Source organism: Notolabrus celidotus, chromosome 10 (genome assembly GCF_009762535.1).
Source record: "Notolabrus celidotus isolate fNotCel1 chromosome 10, fNotCel1.pri, whole genome shotgun sequence".
NCBI classification, from domain to species: Eukaryota; Metazoa; Chordata; class Actinopteri; order Labriformes; family Labridae; genus Notolabrus; species Notolabrus celidotus.
Window position 1 is genome coordinate 31,620,534 of NC_048281.1, and position 15,433 is coordinate 31,635,966.

At 38.7% G+C, this 15,433-nt stretch overlaps 1 protein-coding gene and 1 long non-coding RNA gene across 2 annotated transcripts in view; one reads left to right on the plus strand and one right to left on the minus strand.

Annotated features, from left to right (window-relative positions):
* The window catches only part of il1rl1 (interleukin 1 receptor-like 1), a 35,938-nt gene extending 30,112 nt beyond the window's left edge, over positions 1-5,826 (plus strand). The window contains exons 10-12 of the mRNA XM_034693278.1: positions 719-883; positions 4,861-4,991; positions 5,304-5,826. Of these exons, the coding sequence (XP_034549169.1) occupies positions 719-883; positions 4,861-4,991; positions 5,304-5,552 (545 nt within the window). The 3' untranslated portion in view covers positions 5,553-5,826. The remainder of the gene's footprint in view (positions 1-718; positions 884-4,860; positions 4,992-5,303) is intronic.
* A 7,536-nt stretch (positions 5,827-13,362) lies between these two features.
* LOC117820413 lies at positions 13,363-14,783 on the minus strand. The gene is made up of 2 exons (XR_004632737.1): positions 14,706-14,783; positions 13,363-14,481 (listed from the first exon to the last, which is right to left on the minus strand). It is a non-coding gene; the product is annotated as an uncharacterized LOC117820413 (long non-coding RNA).
* Positions 14,784-15,433: the final 650 nt, after the last annotated feature.

Below are 15,433 nucleotides of genomic sequence, written 5' to 3' on the forward strand. Positions count from 1 at the left end.
CTCAGGGCTGTCCCACTGTCAAATCTTCAAGTGTGTGAGGGATCTCTCACTGACCTTTTGAGCCCTTTATGCTTCCTTTCCCTAAGTGTGCATTTGCGCAGACTTAGCATAAGGGAATTACCCATAGTTCATAGCATTATGACATGAAAAATGGGGTTCCCAGGGGAAGCCTGCAAGCATTGAAGGGTAAACGAATGCAGTAACATGAAATAAAAAAAGAGAGATGGTAAACAAGAAGCCTGAATCTATTTATCTTCACATATATGTGTATATACAGTATAATTAATATATTTATAGTCATTGTATATTTTAAATTGTGAGGTTAAGCAGTCTGTATGTAATCACATGGCAATCAGTCAGTCAGTCATCCCTTAAGAGGCTTGAATTTGAGGAAAGTAAAAATTGTGCAGTAAAAATTCCTAACACCCCTAAGGTGAGCTACATGACGTCATGCAGGTGGGATGTGAGAACTTGCAAAGTGCTGTCTCATTCCCAGTTCTACAGTTTTGAGCCCTTACAGCCTCCTGCCCTCAATCACTTTATAGGTGACGCCAATTCAGTCAAGAGGGGTTCAGGGTGGACATTGAGATTGGGCCATTGTCTTGTGCAAAAAAAGTAGACTCCAGCCTCTTCAAGCAATCCACACAACCACAGTTCATCCATGAGGCTGTGAAGTCCCTGTCTGATGATAGCTTGTGAATGACTTTGTATGTTCCAGATGGGAGGGTGTACGACGCCTACGTGGTGTACAACATGCAGGACATGGACAAGGCTACTGAGGACGCACTCTGTGTTTTCGTCTCGAAGAATCTGCCCTCAGTCCTCGAAGAGAAGTGTGGATATCGACTCTTCATCCACGGGAGGGATGACATACCTGGAGAAGGTCTGGATTCCACTTTTAATCCTTTATTTACTTATGAAAGACATCCAAGCCCTAACATGTCACTCACAACAGTTAAAAGTCATGAATCTATATTCTGTACGTGGATGCTTTTGTATGTCAGTCAGCACAAATTCAAAACTTTGTTACTTCAGATCTGGAAATCTTTGTGTTGCTCACTATGATCAGGAAATCAGCAAACAGGATAGCACTGACCACAAGAGACTCATAGAACATTCTCAGCATCTTCCTGCAGATGTTGAGGGACCTAAACCTCAGTTTCCTGCTATATCCACTGTCGTACCCTCTCTGATTAAAGCTATAAAACTCCCAGAAAATGAAGTTATAAGCTGCTCCTGTAATTCAGGCTTCTGCTGGGACCAGGATAAGTCTAATATTTTTAGATCGAAGTTATCACAACCCTGCTCACAAGTTTTGATCAACACAGACTGGAGGTTATATCAGGATACAAACCAAGAATGGGGCCCTGGTTTCACTGCAGTGATCACCTGAGTGCATGAAGGGAGTTTCCTCAAAGAAGTTATGTTGCTATCATTGCCACCATCAAGTCTTGCAGTCTCACATAAATAGACTTTAAAAGAAATTGCATCAACACATTTAAAGAAGTCACACCTGTACATGCAGTCAGTTTTTTTCAGGGGGGCTTCAAGAGGGGAGAAGGTTTACACTGTGTTCCTGCGTGAAGACTTCCTTCCTGTTCAATCTATCAATGAATCAGGCTTTATTTATAGAGCACCTTTCATACAAATCAAATGCAATTCAAAGTAATTGCAAGACATATTACAAAACAAAAAATGTGTCTTAAAATAGAGATTCAAAAATAGATGAATGTGCACCTCAAAATAATAAAATATGTGTAATTAAAATAAGTTAAAGTATCAAATTAACATTAAGAATATAAATAGTTAAAATAAATAAATAAAAAGAGTATTGATAAGAGTTGAAGATAAAATAAAAGCTGAAAATATTAATAAAATTAAGTTAATAAATAATAAAAAACTGATTAAAAAAATAATAAAACAACCTTAAAATGAATATAAAACATTAAAGTAGTGAAATTGTTAAACCATACATAAAAGCCAGAATGAAAAGATATGTTTTCAGCAATGTGCAGTTTCTATGCAGCCTTGTAGATCTTTCTAACACTATCTGTTATCCCCACCCTGCTGGCTTCCTCATGGACCCACTGCCTGTGATCAATTTGCTTTGACTTGCACCACTACCCTCTCCCCACTAGGTCACTTGTTGTTTTAAATTGAGGGGTCTTTCAATCAAACAAGCAATTCACAAGGTTTATTAAAGCTGGGGATGGTAGTCAGATTTAGATAATTTTTTTGTTATACTGGTTAAAATGATCTTTATGTCCCGATGGTAATCAATACATAATGTGATCTTTAAAAAGAGTGAAACAAAGCTGCTATCTACAGCCGGAGTAAACCTGGGAAAACACCAACCAATCCCTGCCATCAGGAGCCAAATAATGAAACCAATCAAATCCTGTCCTGCCGTTCTGCCTGCCTCCTGCAAAGCGCACATTTCATGTTTGTTTGTGTTTTTAACTTTCACTATGAGAATGTTTTGGTGTTTTCTTACCGCTGAGTGAGACATGAGTTGACGTAGTGCAAAACACAAACGATGTGCTGAGGACCGGTTTGGAATCAGTCACCATCAAATGGTCATGAATCAGTGGCACTCATGCATTTTGGAGCTCCAAGGGGAGGGGGGAGGGGGAAGGGGGGAGGGGTTAGACGGAGTCCTGAGGAAATGCTACATTCAAATTCATGCTAGTTTTCTGTGGCTACCAACCCTAGCTTTAAGTTAAATGTACCACAGTTTTCTTTAAATGTATGATCAAGCGTTGAAAAGTCACTAGACTTGTCCGCCTCGCTGTATATCCAGTAGGGGTGAGCCCGACTAAGGATTTGCTTAGTCGAATCTGATTCATCAGATTTTGCCCATAGTCGACTAATAGTGGAATGTTTGTTGTTTTTCCTTATTGACCCAAAGTCTGCATGATGGTGACCGCATGACAATATTACACATAACCCTTTACAATTAAGAGACTCGTAGCTTAAAGTAAAAGGGACAACAGAATATTATAAGTATAAAACTTAGATTTTTTAAATCTATATTGCAAAAACAACGAGGTGATGAAGGAGAGAAAACTCAAATAAGGCCGCCATCCGTTAAACATGGAACAACGCTCCACTATAGAGTAGGGAATCAGGAGATATTTAAACAGTGTTCACACAGCAGAGAGCAGCACTGCAGAGGGTAGTTTGTCCAACTTAAGGCTAAACATTTGTATAATGTTCAATATCAAACCTGAACCAGCTGAAGGGTTTTTAAATCTCTGAACAGAACCTTTTAAAACAATCTTTCGTCTCGTCTTTGTCCGCTTGAGTCTTTTCAAATTGTACGTGAGGAAAACCATCGTGTGTACGGGCAGAAGTGCGCTCCTTGCTTTGTTGACTGTAAATCCTGTCTGTGAGAATATCCTCTCTGATGATGTGGAGGTGGATGGGATGCTGTGGATTGTTTTGAGGCTTCGGACAGCTTTGGGTATCCCTCCTCGTTCTTTTGGCCCCGTACAGTTTTTGTGTGATCCGGTAATCCTTGATCTCACAGCCCTCTTCATGAAGCTGCTCCTCATCTTCATCACTATTTTTAGGATCAACTGAAGTTTTATTTCCTGACATTTTGAGCTGCCATGAACGTAGAAAGATTTAAAGACCAGCTGAGGTACATCTGCTCCACAGGTCCCACTAAATGCTCCACCTTTAATTACCAGGGGAGATTTAATTACCACTTTAAGGAGATTTAACACTTCAAGAGCTGTTCTCAGAATTACATTAAATAAGTCTATATTTATATAAAATAGGCTAAATGAGACACTATTTTTACGGGAAACAGGAAAATAATGTAAAATTAGACATTGAGCACCCCCATGGTTTGAATGGAATGATCCACGTTTCATATGCAGATATTCGACTATGAGATTGGCAGTCGACTAAGGCTCGTTAGATCGAATCGTCCAATATTCGACTATTTGGGGTCCCCCCTAATATCCAGCATGCTTTGAGCAATGAAGCAGTCGCTTCCATCTTCTGGGTAAAATACGGTAACACAAATGGATACCTCTCTGGGTTTATACTTGTATACAAATTGCACTGATGTGTGGGACGCAGTTTGACAAAAAAGGTATTAAAAGTGCATCATGTAGAAAGGATTTTATAGTATTTGGGGAACAATCAATCAATCAATCAATCTTTATTTGTATAGCGCCAAATCACAACAAACGTTATCTCAAGACGCTTTTACAAACACAGGAGGTCTAGACCACTCTATGTCAAATTATGAACAGAGACCCAACACCAAGACAGGGTAAGACTCAGTCTGACCCCACCTTAATCCATCATGAGCATTGCACATCGCAGTATTTAGCTAGTTACATCAGTGAGGAAAAACTTCCTTTTAACAGGCAGAAACCTCGAGCAGAACCAGACTCATTGGGGAGTAAGAGAGAGAGGTGATAGTGATGAGATGAGTAGTAGAAGCTGTTGTCGCTGAAGTCCAGTATGTCCGTATCAGCTGGAGTCCAGAACGTCCGCAGCAGGAGGACAACAGAAAAGTCCATAAAAGACCTCTGAGTGTTTTCACAGAGGCTGACTCATCTGACTCTCAGATGGAGAGTTTGACTCATCTTTGGGCAATAAATCAGTTTTCAGACCGAATGATGAGACACGTTGAAGTGACTGAAGGATTTATGTCATCTTCCATTTCCCTCTTCTGTTCACACTTCCTTTTTCCTTTCCTTCCAAAGCCTTCTTCGTTGCTTCAGAGAGGGGTTTGAGTTTTAACTCTTGGGACTGACAGATAGTGATTATGTGGTCCGGCCTCAGGAAACATTTCTCAAACAAAGCACTCCTAATATTTAATCTGGATTTCTGATCACACAGACCGTCTGGAGCTGGTGGAGGATCGCATGAAGCAGAGCAGAAGACTGATGGTCATCCTCACCCCAGGTTCAGGATCAGAGTCCAGTCCATTCTCGCATGAAGACTCAGTCATAGGAGGGTTTGATTGGCAGGTAAGAGTCCTACAAATCTAGAAAAACACATCAAGACAGTGAAGGATTTTTATTGCGCCTTAGTTTTGTGGAGGGACCGGATTCTGTGAAGGACTGAGGATAGTCTCCTACGCCAAAGTAAACATTTACAGCAACAGTAGCCTGAGTGGAAGACATTTGTTCGTGTCAGGAAGGACACGCCTTGACTTCATATCCTTTTAATCTTATCCTAACTGTGGCTTCAAGCTTGTTTTGTTCTTGCACATTTTTTGGGGTTTATGATTTCTGAGTTTCATCAAAGCAGAATACAAAATCTCTGATTTCCTTCTCCAGGTGGGGCTTCATCACGCGATGGTCCAGAGAGAAATGAGCGTGATTCTGATCCAGCTGGGGGACATGGGGCGGCAGGGTTACACACACCTTCCTCCTGGACTGCAGCATCTTATTCACAAGAGCGCCCCCGTCAGGTGGCCAGAGACTACACGGAGCGCTTCTGCAAAAAACTCACGCTTCTGGAAGAGAGTGAGATACCTGATGCCTGCGACACCTGCAAAAAAAAGCCACCAGTCTTCTCTTATTTAAAACTTTATGGTTTGATTTGGGCTTCCAGGAACGATAGATACGCTGCACGTGCAACAGCGAAGGAAAATGAAGGAAGGTCCTGTCACATCTTTGGTGCATAGGCTGTAAAAGATGAGTGCAGTGTTAGTGTCATCCCCTGTTGGTGTCTTGATGATGATGGTCACCATGTTGGATCATGTCACCATGTTTTTATGATTGTTTGTGTGGTTGTATGTACTGTTTGGTTTTGAGCACTTATTTAAAAATGCAACTGATGGTTGTAAAAATGCCTTATTTGTGCTTTATTATTATTATTATTATTATTATTATTATTATTATTATTATTATTATTATTATTATTTAGTTTTATTATTATAATTATTACTATTGTTATTATTGTTTTATTATTTTTATTTTATTTTTATTTAAAGACAATTTTTTTTAATTAAAAAATTCTACTTATAGTTAATGTAAATGTACACTCTATTTTTTTATGATAGTTTGTGTGGTTGTATGTACTGTTTTGTTTTGAGCACTTATTTAAAAATGCAATTATTATTATTGTATAAATATTGTTATCATTATTTTTAATTTTAGTCTTATTGTTGTTATCATTATTATTATACTTTTTTAATAATTTTCTTTTATTTAATTTTTTTAAAGGCAATGTTTTTTATTTAAATTTCTACTTATAGTTCATTAAGTTTCTCATGCTCTCGTTCTTCATAGTGTCATGCCATCATGATATTGGATGATGAAATAAAGCTGTTTTTATTGTGTTGACATGTAAAGATATTTAATCTGACTGCAGAGACAGAAAAGTTTCACCTACTGTCTTTCAGAGATGAAAAAAAGCTATGCAACAACAGTTTTCAGCTCTGATAGAGGTTCTCTTGACTTTATATTTAAAACCTGTTGAATGTAATCACTGTTACAGTTTTTATCCACTAGAGGGAGACACCTCACCTTTGATGCAGCACAGCTTTCATCTGAGCATTTGTGGAGGCAACATCTCCTTATGGGCTCTCCAACAACACCTATGCAATTAACTGAAGCTAATGTTTATCTGTTTGTTATGATATGACATTGAAATGTAAGATATGCTGTTAAATGTTCACAATGAAAATCCACCCTGTGCCTTGTTTCCAATAAAGTTGGCTTGTTGTGTTAAAACTGTCCAGACTTTGTTGAAACGTGTCGCTGGTGTCCATAAAAAACAGGCACATGGTTCAAGAATGAAATGTCTCAGTTTCGGTGTTTGATATTGTTGTCTTTGCGCTTTTTAAAAATGTATATGAAGTTGTACGGTTTTTCAAATCTTCACATTCTGTTTCTATCAACATTTTACATTTTCTTTTTTTGGAACCATTTTCTACAGAAGAAGATTAGAAAATAATGTTAGGTCATTTTTTTTAATTATTATTATTATTATTATTATTATTATGGGGAAAAAAATCTGAATTCTGACTTTTTTCCCAAAATTCTGACTTTAATCTTCTGAAAAAAAATCAGATTTCTGAGATTAAAGTCAGAATTCCGGGGGAAAAATCTGAATTCTGACTTTTTTCTCAAAATTCTGACTTTAATCTCAGAATTCTGACTTTCATTTCAGAATTCAAACTTTAATCTCAGAAAATTAAAGTCAGAATTCTGAGATTAAAATCAGAAATCTGACTCTAATCTCAGAATTCTAACTTCATTCTCAGAATATTAATAATAAAAAAAGAAAATGGACCTACATTTTTTTTTCCAGTGGCCCTTATCCTCTTTCCGTATTTGTCTTAAGTATCACAAACAAAAAACCCTCAAACATCTGAGTATTATTGTAAAGAATAGATGTATTGTCTTTATTTATGTAAGAGTTTATGTCTCCTTTTTTTCTTGTTAGTTATTTAATAATATAAATAATTCTTGCTGTCAATAAACACTGAAAAAGGTAAATTACAGGAGGAAGAATTTGTCTCCATTACTCTTATAAATAAATGAAAGGAGAGAGAATAGTTACAAACAGGGCTTCTGCAAAATCATCAAGGCAATAAGACTTAAACATGACACATGAGCCCACAATAATCAGTGTAAAATGTGCATTAGTGTGTTTTTTAATATTTATTTCAGATCCATACCAGCATGAAAACACAATAGATATAATAAAAGACAAAAAGAAACAACAACAACAAAAACAAGGACACATTTGACAGAAATAATCATCCTACTGTGATTAAATCATTATTGTACCGCTTGCAGTTCCTGGTCTGACCGCTAGGTGGAGACAGTCTGGTGGGAACAAGACGGAAATGTAACAACGTGCTTCTCCTCACCTGCTGGAAACTGGAAACGACTCATCGATATGTTTTCAGACTTCCTCAGCAGTAACTCACAGCAGCATTTACCTGCATGTCCTTCTGTACCCTTTGAGAGGTTTACAGACAGGGATGGAGGATTACTTCAGGACGGAGTGATGGAGGACATTTCAGGGTAAGTGCTTCATCTTTTAACCTGCATGACTATGATGATGTTTTCGACTTGAGTCACTGAAACTAACAACATATCAAATATTTAAGAGGGAAATGTAACAGAAGCTGCTAATTTGTGCAGAAATACAGAGAAAATATTGAAAACGATTGATTTAATTTAGTAGATTTAGTATATATAGTTTTAGACTAGTTTATTTTATAACAGCCTATTTAAAAAATAAATCCATGGCATGGGAAAATAAAAGGATATAATTAATTATTATTTTTTATTTTGTCATATTTGAAATATAAAGTCAAACTATAAGGAAAATAAAGAAGTAAATGGGAATTTATTTTTCTTATTTCGGATTTATTCCCAACATTTTTCATTTGCATCAAAATTAAAGATAGATAAATAAATAAAATGCATAAATTACATTTTTACTCCTATGATTCAACTTGGGAATAAAAATGAAAATGTGATTTTGCCTTATTTTGAAATCTGCTCTCTTCTTCTGACTTTAATCCTAGAATTCTGACTTTTTCTCAGAATATTAATAATAATAATAATAATAATAATAATAATAATAATAATAATAATAATAAATTTACCTTATTTTTTTCACCAGTGGCCCTTATCCTCTTCAGTATTTTTCTTTAGTATCACAAACAAAAACCTCAAACATCTGAGTATTAATGAAAAAAATAATTTATTAGACTAGTTTATTTTAACCAGCCAATTTAAAAAATACATCCATGGCATGGAAAAATAAAAGGTATTAGAATCCATTCTTATTTTTTATTTTTTCACATTTGAAATATAAAGTCAAACTATAAAGAAAAAAAAATAAAGGGGAATTTTTTTTCTTATTTCAGATTTATTCCCAACATTTTTCATTTGCATCGAAATTAAACATTAATAAATAAATAAAAATGCATAAATTAAATTTTTACTCCTATGATTTAACTTGGGGATAAAAATGAAAATCTAATGTCACTTTTTTTTAAATCCAGACTCTTCTTCTGCTGTAGGCTTCTTGTGTTGTTTCTTATGTTTTATATTTGGATTGATTATGCTGCTCTGGTTTTACCTGCATTATTATCCTGTTGTTTGGTTTGACACTTCTTTTTTTTTTTTTATTTGACCTTTATTTAACCAGGTGAGTTAATTGAGAACCAATTCTCATTTGCAATAACGACCTGGGCGAGGAGGCAACACAGGTGGCATGACAATAAATAAAAGACAAAACAAGAAACCGAGAGGACATACATAGAAACCTAGAGACAGAACAATACAATACAAAAATATGACAGCAGTGAACAACTTAAAAGCAATTTAAAAGCAAGTGCAGTGATGTTGAGTTATGGGGTGTATTAGTTTTTTGAAAGTGGCGAGTGGAATGAGAGAGGTCAGCTTTAGGGATTGTTGCAGGTGATTCCAGTCATTTGCAGCGGAAAACTGGAAGGAGGTGCGACCAAAGGAGGTCCGGGCTTTGGGTGGGATGAGTTTGATAAGGCTACTGGAGCGCAGGCTACGGTTTGTGCTGTGAAGTTTGAGTAGTGACTGTAGATATAATGGGGTTTTACCAGTGAGGGATTTGTAAATGAATAGAAACCAGTGTGTTTGTCTGCGAGAGTGGAGTGAGGGCCAGTTCAGCTTCTATGTTTGCGTTGTATATTCTTCTTGATTGTCCAAGCCCTGCCTGTGTCAGAGCCCCAGTTTGGCACGACTCTGGACATTTTTAAAACATGTTAACTTCAGTAAAGTCAGTTTGCACTGTAGAAAGTGACACTTGAACGCACCAGAAGAGGTATGATGCAGAAAGAGAGACTCTCAGAAGCACAAATGTGTGTGTGTGTGTGTGTGTGTGTGTGAAGCAGACTAATGTTAAGTGTTGATGATGTATATATGATGGATATATCTCTGTCTTCAGGACATAATCTGGGTCTATGTAGCGCTCCTCACTGAACGAGTCCAGCTTGCTCTCCTCTTTGTGCTTGTATGCAAATTGAATGTTCCGGAGGTGAAAGCGAGCAGGTATTTAACTCCTGACAGCTTCATGTGTCTGAGGTGACTCAGGTACTGTCACAGCTGAACTCAAAACACCCTGAACTCTCTTCCATTTAACGGCTGTGATGATGTGAAACAGACACAGTGACCTGTTCTGGCTTCTGAAATGATTATTTCACTTTCATAATCCATTCATTCTGACCCTGAAGCAACGTATTCTCTTATTTATTTAAATCAGAGTGTAAGAACACTTTGTTTGGTTCAGGAAAAGGTTCCTGTTGAGCTGAGGTGATCTGTTTTGTTGGGACACTTAGATGTTTTGTTCTAAAGCTACTTCCCCACGTACACGGATGTTTCTATAAATATTTCCCTCCAAGTTTTGGAATATTTCTCTGTCCACACGACATCACAGAAACAGTTGAAATGCCTCCAAGAGCATGCCAGACCAGACTCTATGTTCTATTATTAACAAAGACCCAACATCAAGACAGGATAAGATCCAGTCCCATCTTACAGACAGGACTCAGTCTGATCTCATCTTAATCCACCATGAGCAGAGCACTTTGCAGCATTAAGCAAGTTACAGTGGCAAGGACAAACTTCCTTTAACAGGCAGAAACCTCCAGCAGGACCAGACTCATGTTAGACACACATCTGCTGAGACTAGGGATGTACATTTTATGTATTTTCTGTGATCGATTTTTGGAAATGTTAACGATCAATTATCGATTAATTGATAAAAAACATTATTATTCTTACGTCAAAAACAATGCCAAATAGGTTGTTTTCCCCCTAAATTGTATTTTCTACAGCAACAAAATGCAAATAACTGACGGGATTGAATACGGGCACACGTTTGAAACGCAGAATATCAACGATCAGGCTCATTAAAATATTCTCCGTGGACATAATCTTATAAAGTGAAGGCTCATAATACTAACAGAAAAGTACTTCAGACTCTCAGTGTCCAGTTTTACGATATGTAGCTATGCTAACTAGCGCTAGCACTTATCCATGATAAATAAAAATCATCCACTAGATCTTAGAGTAAAACCGACCTTTGTGTTTATTAAGACAGCCTACAACTAGCATGCCTCCCTCCTAAGCTCCTTGTTAGCACACATTTGTGCAGGGAATGAAAAACGGAGGAGGGATTCAGTATTATTTTATACAGTCTATGGGCTGAACAAGCTCCGAGCTCTGACTCCGTGACAGACCGGATATTGTTGTTACGTAACAAAAACACTGAAGTCTGAAACGGCTCGTTTCACACACATTTACAGAAAGGTGGAGAAATCAGAACAGGGGCAGAATGGATTTTTTTCATCCTCGGGGGTTTTGTAGACATGCCAGGGAAACATATTTCAGGTAGAGAACCATTAAAAAGTCCATTTTGCATGATATGTCACCTTTAATCTTGCTGTTATTTTATAGTAGATAGACTGTTCTGCATCCTGAGGCCTGTACAGCCACTTAGATTGTCTAATACACTCTGATCAGGGCGTTTTTGGCCATGTGGAGGGGACTCACTTTTCAGGCTCTGCATGTTTACAATGGTGTCATGTTGAGGACTTGCGTCATATTCAGTTAAATTGTATTCTGTTATTTGTATTGTTGCCACCTTAACTGAGGAACAGGATCTTGAAAGTCTTGCTCAGCCTGTGAGCTTCATTTCATTGAGTCAGCCGTTTAAAGTGGAGTCCAGAAATGACTACATGTCTCAGTCATAACTGGCTGCACTCTCATCTACACATAGACACTCAGAGTGCTTCATCTGTGTTTTATCTTAAAGTTTGAGCTTTCTTTTTGTTGTGAAAATGCTCATAAACTCAGTTTGTGCATTCAGATGTGAATCTGTTTGGGCTTTTCCATCCAACATGCTCTGCAGAAGTCCCCATGTGCCCTTTTACCCCCTTTCACCTGCTGCAGCGAGCTCTAGACATGACTGAGGACCGTCCCGCCCGACTGTGTGTGTGTGTGTGTGTGTGTGTGTGTGTGTGTGTGTGTGTGTGTGTGTGTGTGTGTGTGTGTGTGTGTGTGTGTGTAAATCTTCATGTGTCAGCAGAAGCTGGACAGCGGCACGCTCCTGCTGAATAGAGCGGGGGATGGGGGGGCGGGAGCTTTGCTGGATGACGTTTGGCCCGGCAGCTGGGAGCTGCTCTGCTCTTTTGTTCCCCTCTGACCCCTCCTGACCCGGCACTCGCCCTGGTGTCACACACACACACACACTCGCTCACATTAACACACACCTGCACGTAGCAGACACATGACCGCACATGCGTACACACACAAACATGCAGCAGAGTATATGTAAATGTGGTTCTTGCAACACACACACCACAGACGCATGCACAGGAACTGATCAGTGGGTCCTGTGGGGACGATCCATCATGACTTAATCAGAGAGCAGGACTCTGTGGTTTGTGTTCTTTTAAAGACCGCTCATGATTACAGTCAGAGAAGTTCAATTCATCACTTTTGCTTAGTCACGTTGAAGCACAGCAATGTGCAGTGAAGCTCTCCCTCTCTCCTTTGTCAGAAAACTCACATCTTCTCCCAATCCTCCCTTCTGCTCTCAGAAACCTCCAATGAGCTCAAAGCCAGGAATCACAGCACCATGAGGGAGTCTTACATGTTACGTTTAATGAAACCAAAACATGTATATTTAGGAGTTGTTCTGACTCCAGTACACCTCTGGTGGAGCCTTAAACCTTAGATTGGTATTTTATCTGTCAAAACTAGACAAAGTGAGAAACTCTCAGGGCATTTATTCTCAAAAGTTTGAACACACCTTCTCATTCAATGGTTTTTATTCATTTTAATTATTTTTTAACATTGTAGATTAACACTGAAGACATCAAAACTATGAAATAATCTGGTTTTGCCATAATCTGGATTACAACAGTAGTCAAATAGAGCTATCCACTGTGTACTAACCCTACCTCTGAACAACACAACTGATGGTCTCAAACACTTTAAGAAGGCAAGTCATTCTACAAATGAACTCTTGACAAGGCTCATGTTCATTAGAAACCATTCCAGGAGACCACTTCATGAAGCAGACTGAGAGAATACCAAGAGTGTGCAAAGCTGTCATGAAGGAAAAAGGGGGCTACTTTACAGAATCTAAAACATAAAACATATTCTGCTTTGTTTAAATTAAATAATTCCATATATGTTATTTCATAGTTTTGATGTCTTCAGTATTAATCTACAGTGTTTACAATAATTAAAATAAATACAAACCCTTGAATGAGAAGGTGTTTCCAAACTTTTGACTGGTAGTGTATTTGTTCATGTTTTACAAAGAGTCAAATTAGAGCCAGGTTATATATCAATGAGTTATCATCACAGTCATACAAGGTTATTAGTGTGCAGCTGTTAGAAATAAGCTTTTATTTTGAAAGGCACTTGCATAGTACATGCAAATGAAATTGAAAAAAGCTTCTCTGGTCATCTTTTCTACTTTCAGAGATCAAAACTGCAAGAAGGAAATAGAAGAGGGTCGTTCATGTGCAGGTTTCTGTTTCTTACAGGGTTACTGCTCACATACTAAGATCAAATTAAGGCCTTAATAAGACCTGTAGGACCCAGTCAGCTAAGATTAACACCATATATGCACAGCAGAATAAACAGAAGTTAGCACAGGTATCACTTATGCAACCTCTAACTACAGTCCTGCGTTCACTGTAAACACTTCTCGTCCCTTGATGCAGACCGGGTTGCTGTGGAGCTTTTATTGCCCAGAGTTATGTGGTAAATCTCAGCAATGTGTCGTCTTTGTGTGTCTGCAGAATCACTCCATCTCCATTACACCAAACACGAGCCCGCGCCAACAGCAGGTGGTGTGTGTGTGTGTGTGTGTGTGTGTGTGTGTGTGTGTGTGTGTTTCTATTCTGCCTCCTTTGCCTCCTTAAGTGACCCCAAAGGTCAGCAGGCCTGAGGCCAAGCTTTTGTGTCTTCAAAGTCCTCCATGACCCTGTCCCACCCCCTTCTGCACACACACACTCACACACACACACCATGTGGTCTGGTCTGGTTTGTTTGGCCTTCCTCTCGTGGTTAGGAGTGTGTGTGTGTGTGTGTGTGTGTTAGTGTGTGTGTGTGTGGGGGCTGTTGGTTTAGCATGACGTCTGTAAAGTGTGTGTGGATGATACCAGCTGGACCGCGGCTCTCCCTCTCAGGTCTGGTTAAAGGAGCAGAGTAATCCCTGCAGCCTGGATCCGTGTTTACCCAGAGGGCCGAGAGGAGAGCTGCTCCGTCCATCTCTCTGTGGATTAACTTCACACCTTCTGGTTCTGCTGTCCTTCTTCTTCTTCCCTCATGGAGAAGAACCATTTCCATAATAAGAGTTTCAAAGGACAACCCTGTCTGCTTCTGTGTTCCCATAATTAACTTCCTCATCACGGGGCGCTGCCTTGATTACGTCCACGAAATGTGTCAGGCATGCAAAGTGCAGGACCAGGACTCAGATCCAGACTGAACTCTGTGATTTAGTGACAGGAACAATTTGTGAGAGAGGTGAAGGGAGGCAACGTTTCAAATTGTGAGGTAGACGTGTGTTGGAGTAATCAAGGATGAGATGCAGGCTCAACGACTTGTTCAAAAAGTCACACAAGAACTGAGCGAGAGGGACACGGGACTTGATCAAACTGTGACATCACAAATTGGTGAATCTCCTTAAAAGGGCATAATAAACCTAACACTTACCTGTCCTTGTAGCTGCTTTATTTTCCCTCGTTTCCAAACTTTACAGGTCAAATTTTGGTTCCAAAAAATATCACCATACTTCATATCTTGTCATTTTGAATAGAGAGACACAGGCTAACTCACTTCGTAGCATGGCAACAGTGGAGGAGGGTTCTGGAGTACTTTGATGTGTCTTAAAGAGACAGTACCTGAAATTAAGCGTTTAAGACAGAGGCTGAAATTAGGGTTTCTCAAAGACACTAATCTGAGAGGATTTAAGAACTTTTTGAGCTCTAAATCTTGTCCAGAACTTTCTTGATAATATTTTTTAAGTAGGTTGATGGATTACTAAATCGTTGCAGATGAGTTATATACACATATTAGGTATCTGTCTCACTTGAAGAACTGTTATCAAGGGGTTTTAAAGTAGTTTGTAGCAGGGACAGCTGGGAAAGGTTGTGTAGGAGGTTGTTATTTGGTTCTCGGTCTTCTGCTCTGGTCAGCGCTGCTCATGATGGGCCATTAAAGGGAGAGTTAGCTGTTTTTAAGTGGGGTTGTATGAGGAACTTGTCAACAGTGAGTGTATCACCTACAGGGCCCTTATGTTGAGAAAGTGGGCAGGGAATGGGAAGAGAAACTAGACTATCAACCGCTTCAGACGGGGTCCACTCTACCACGTCATTTTAAGAAACGCTGACTCAGAAACACTCGGTGTAAGTGTCTTTGGAAATTATTCAGAGCTTTACTTT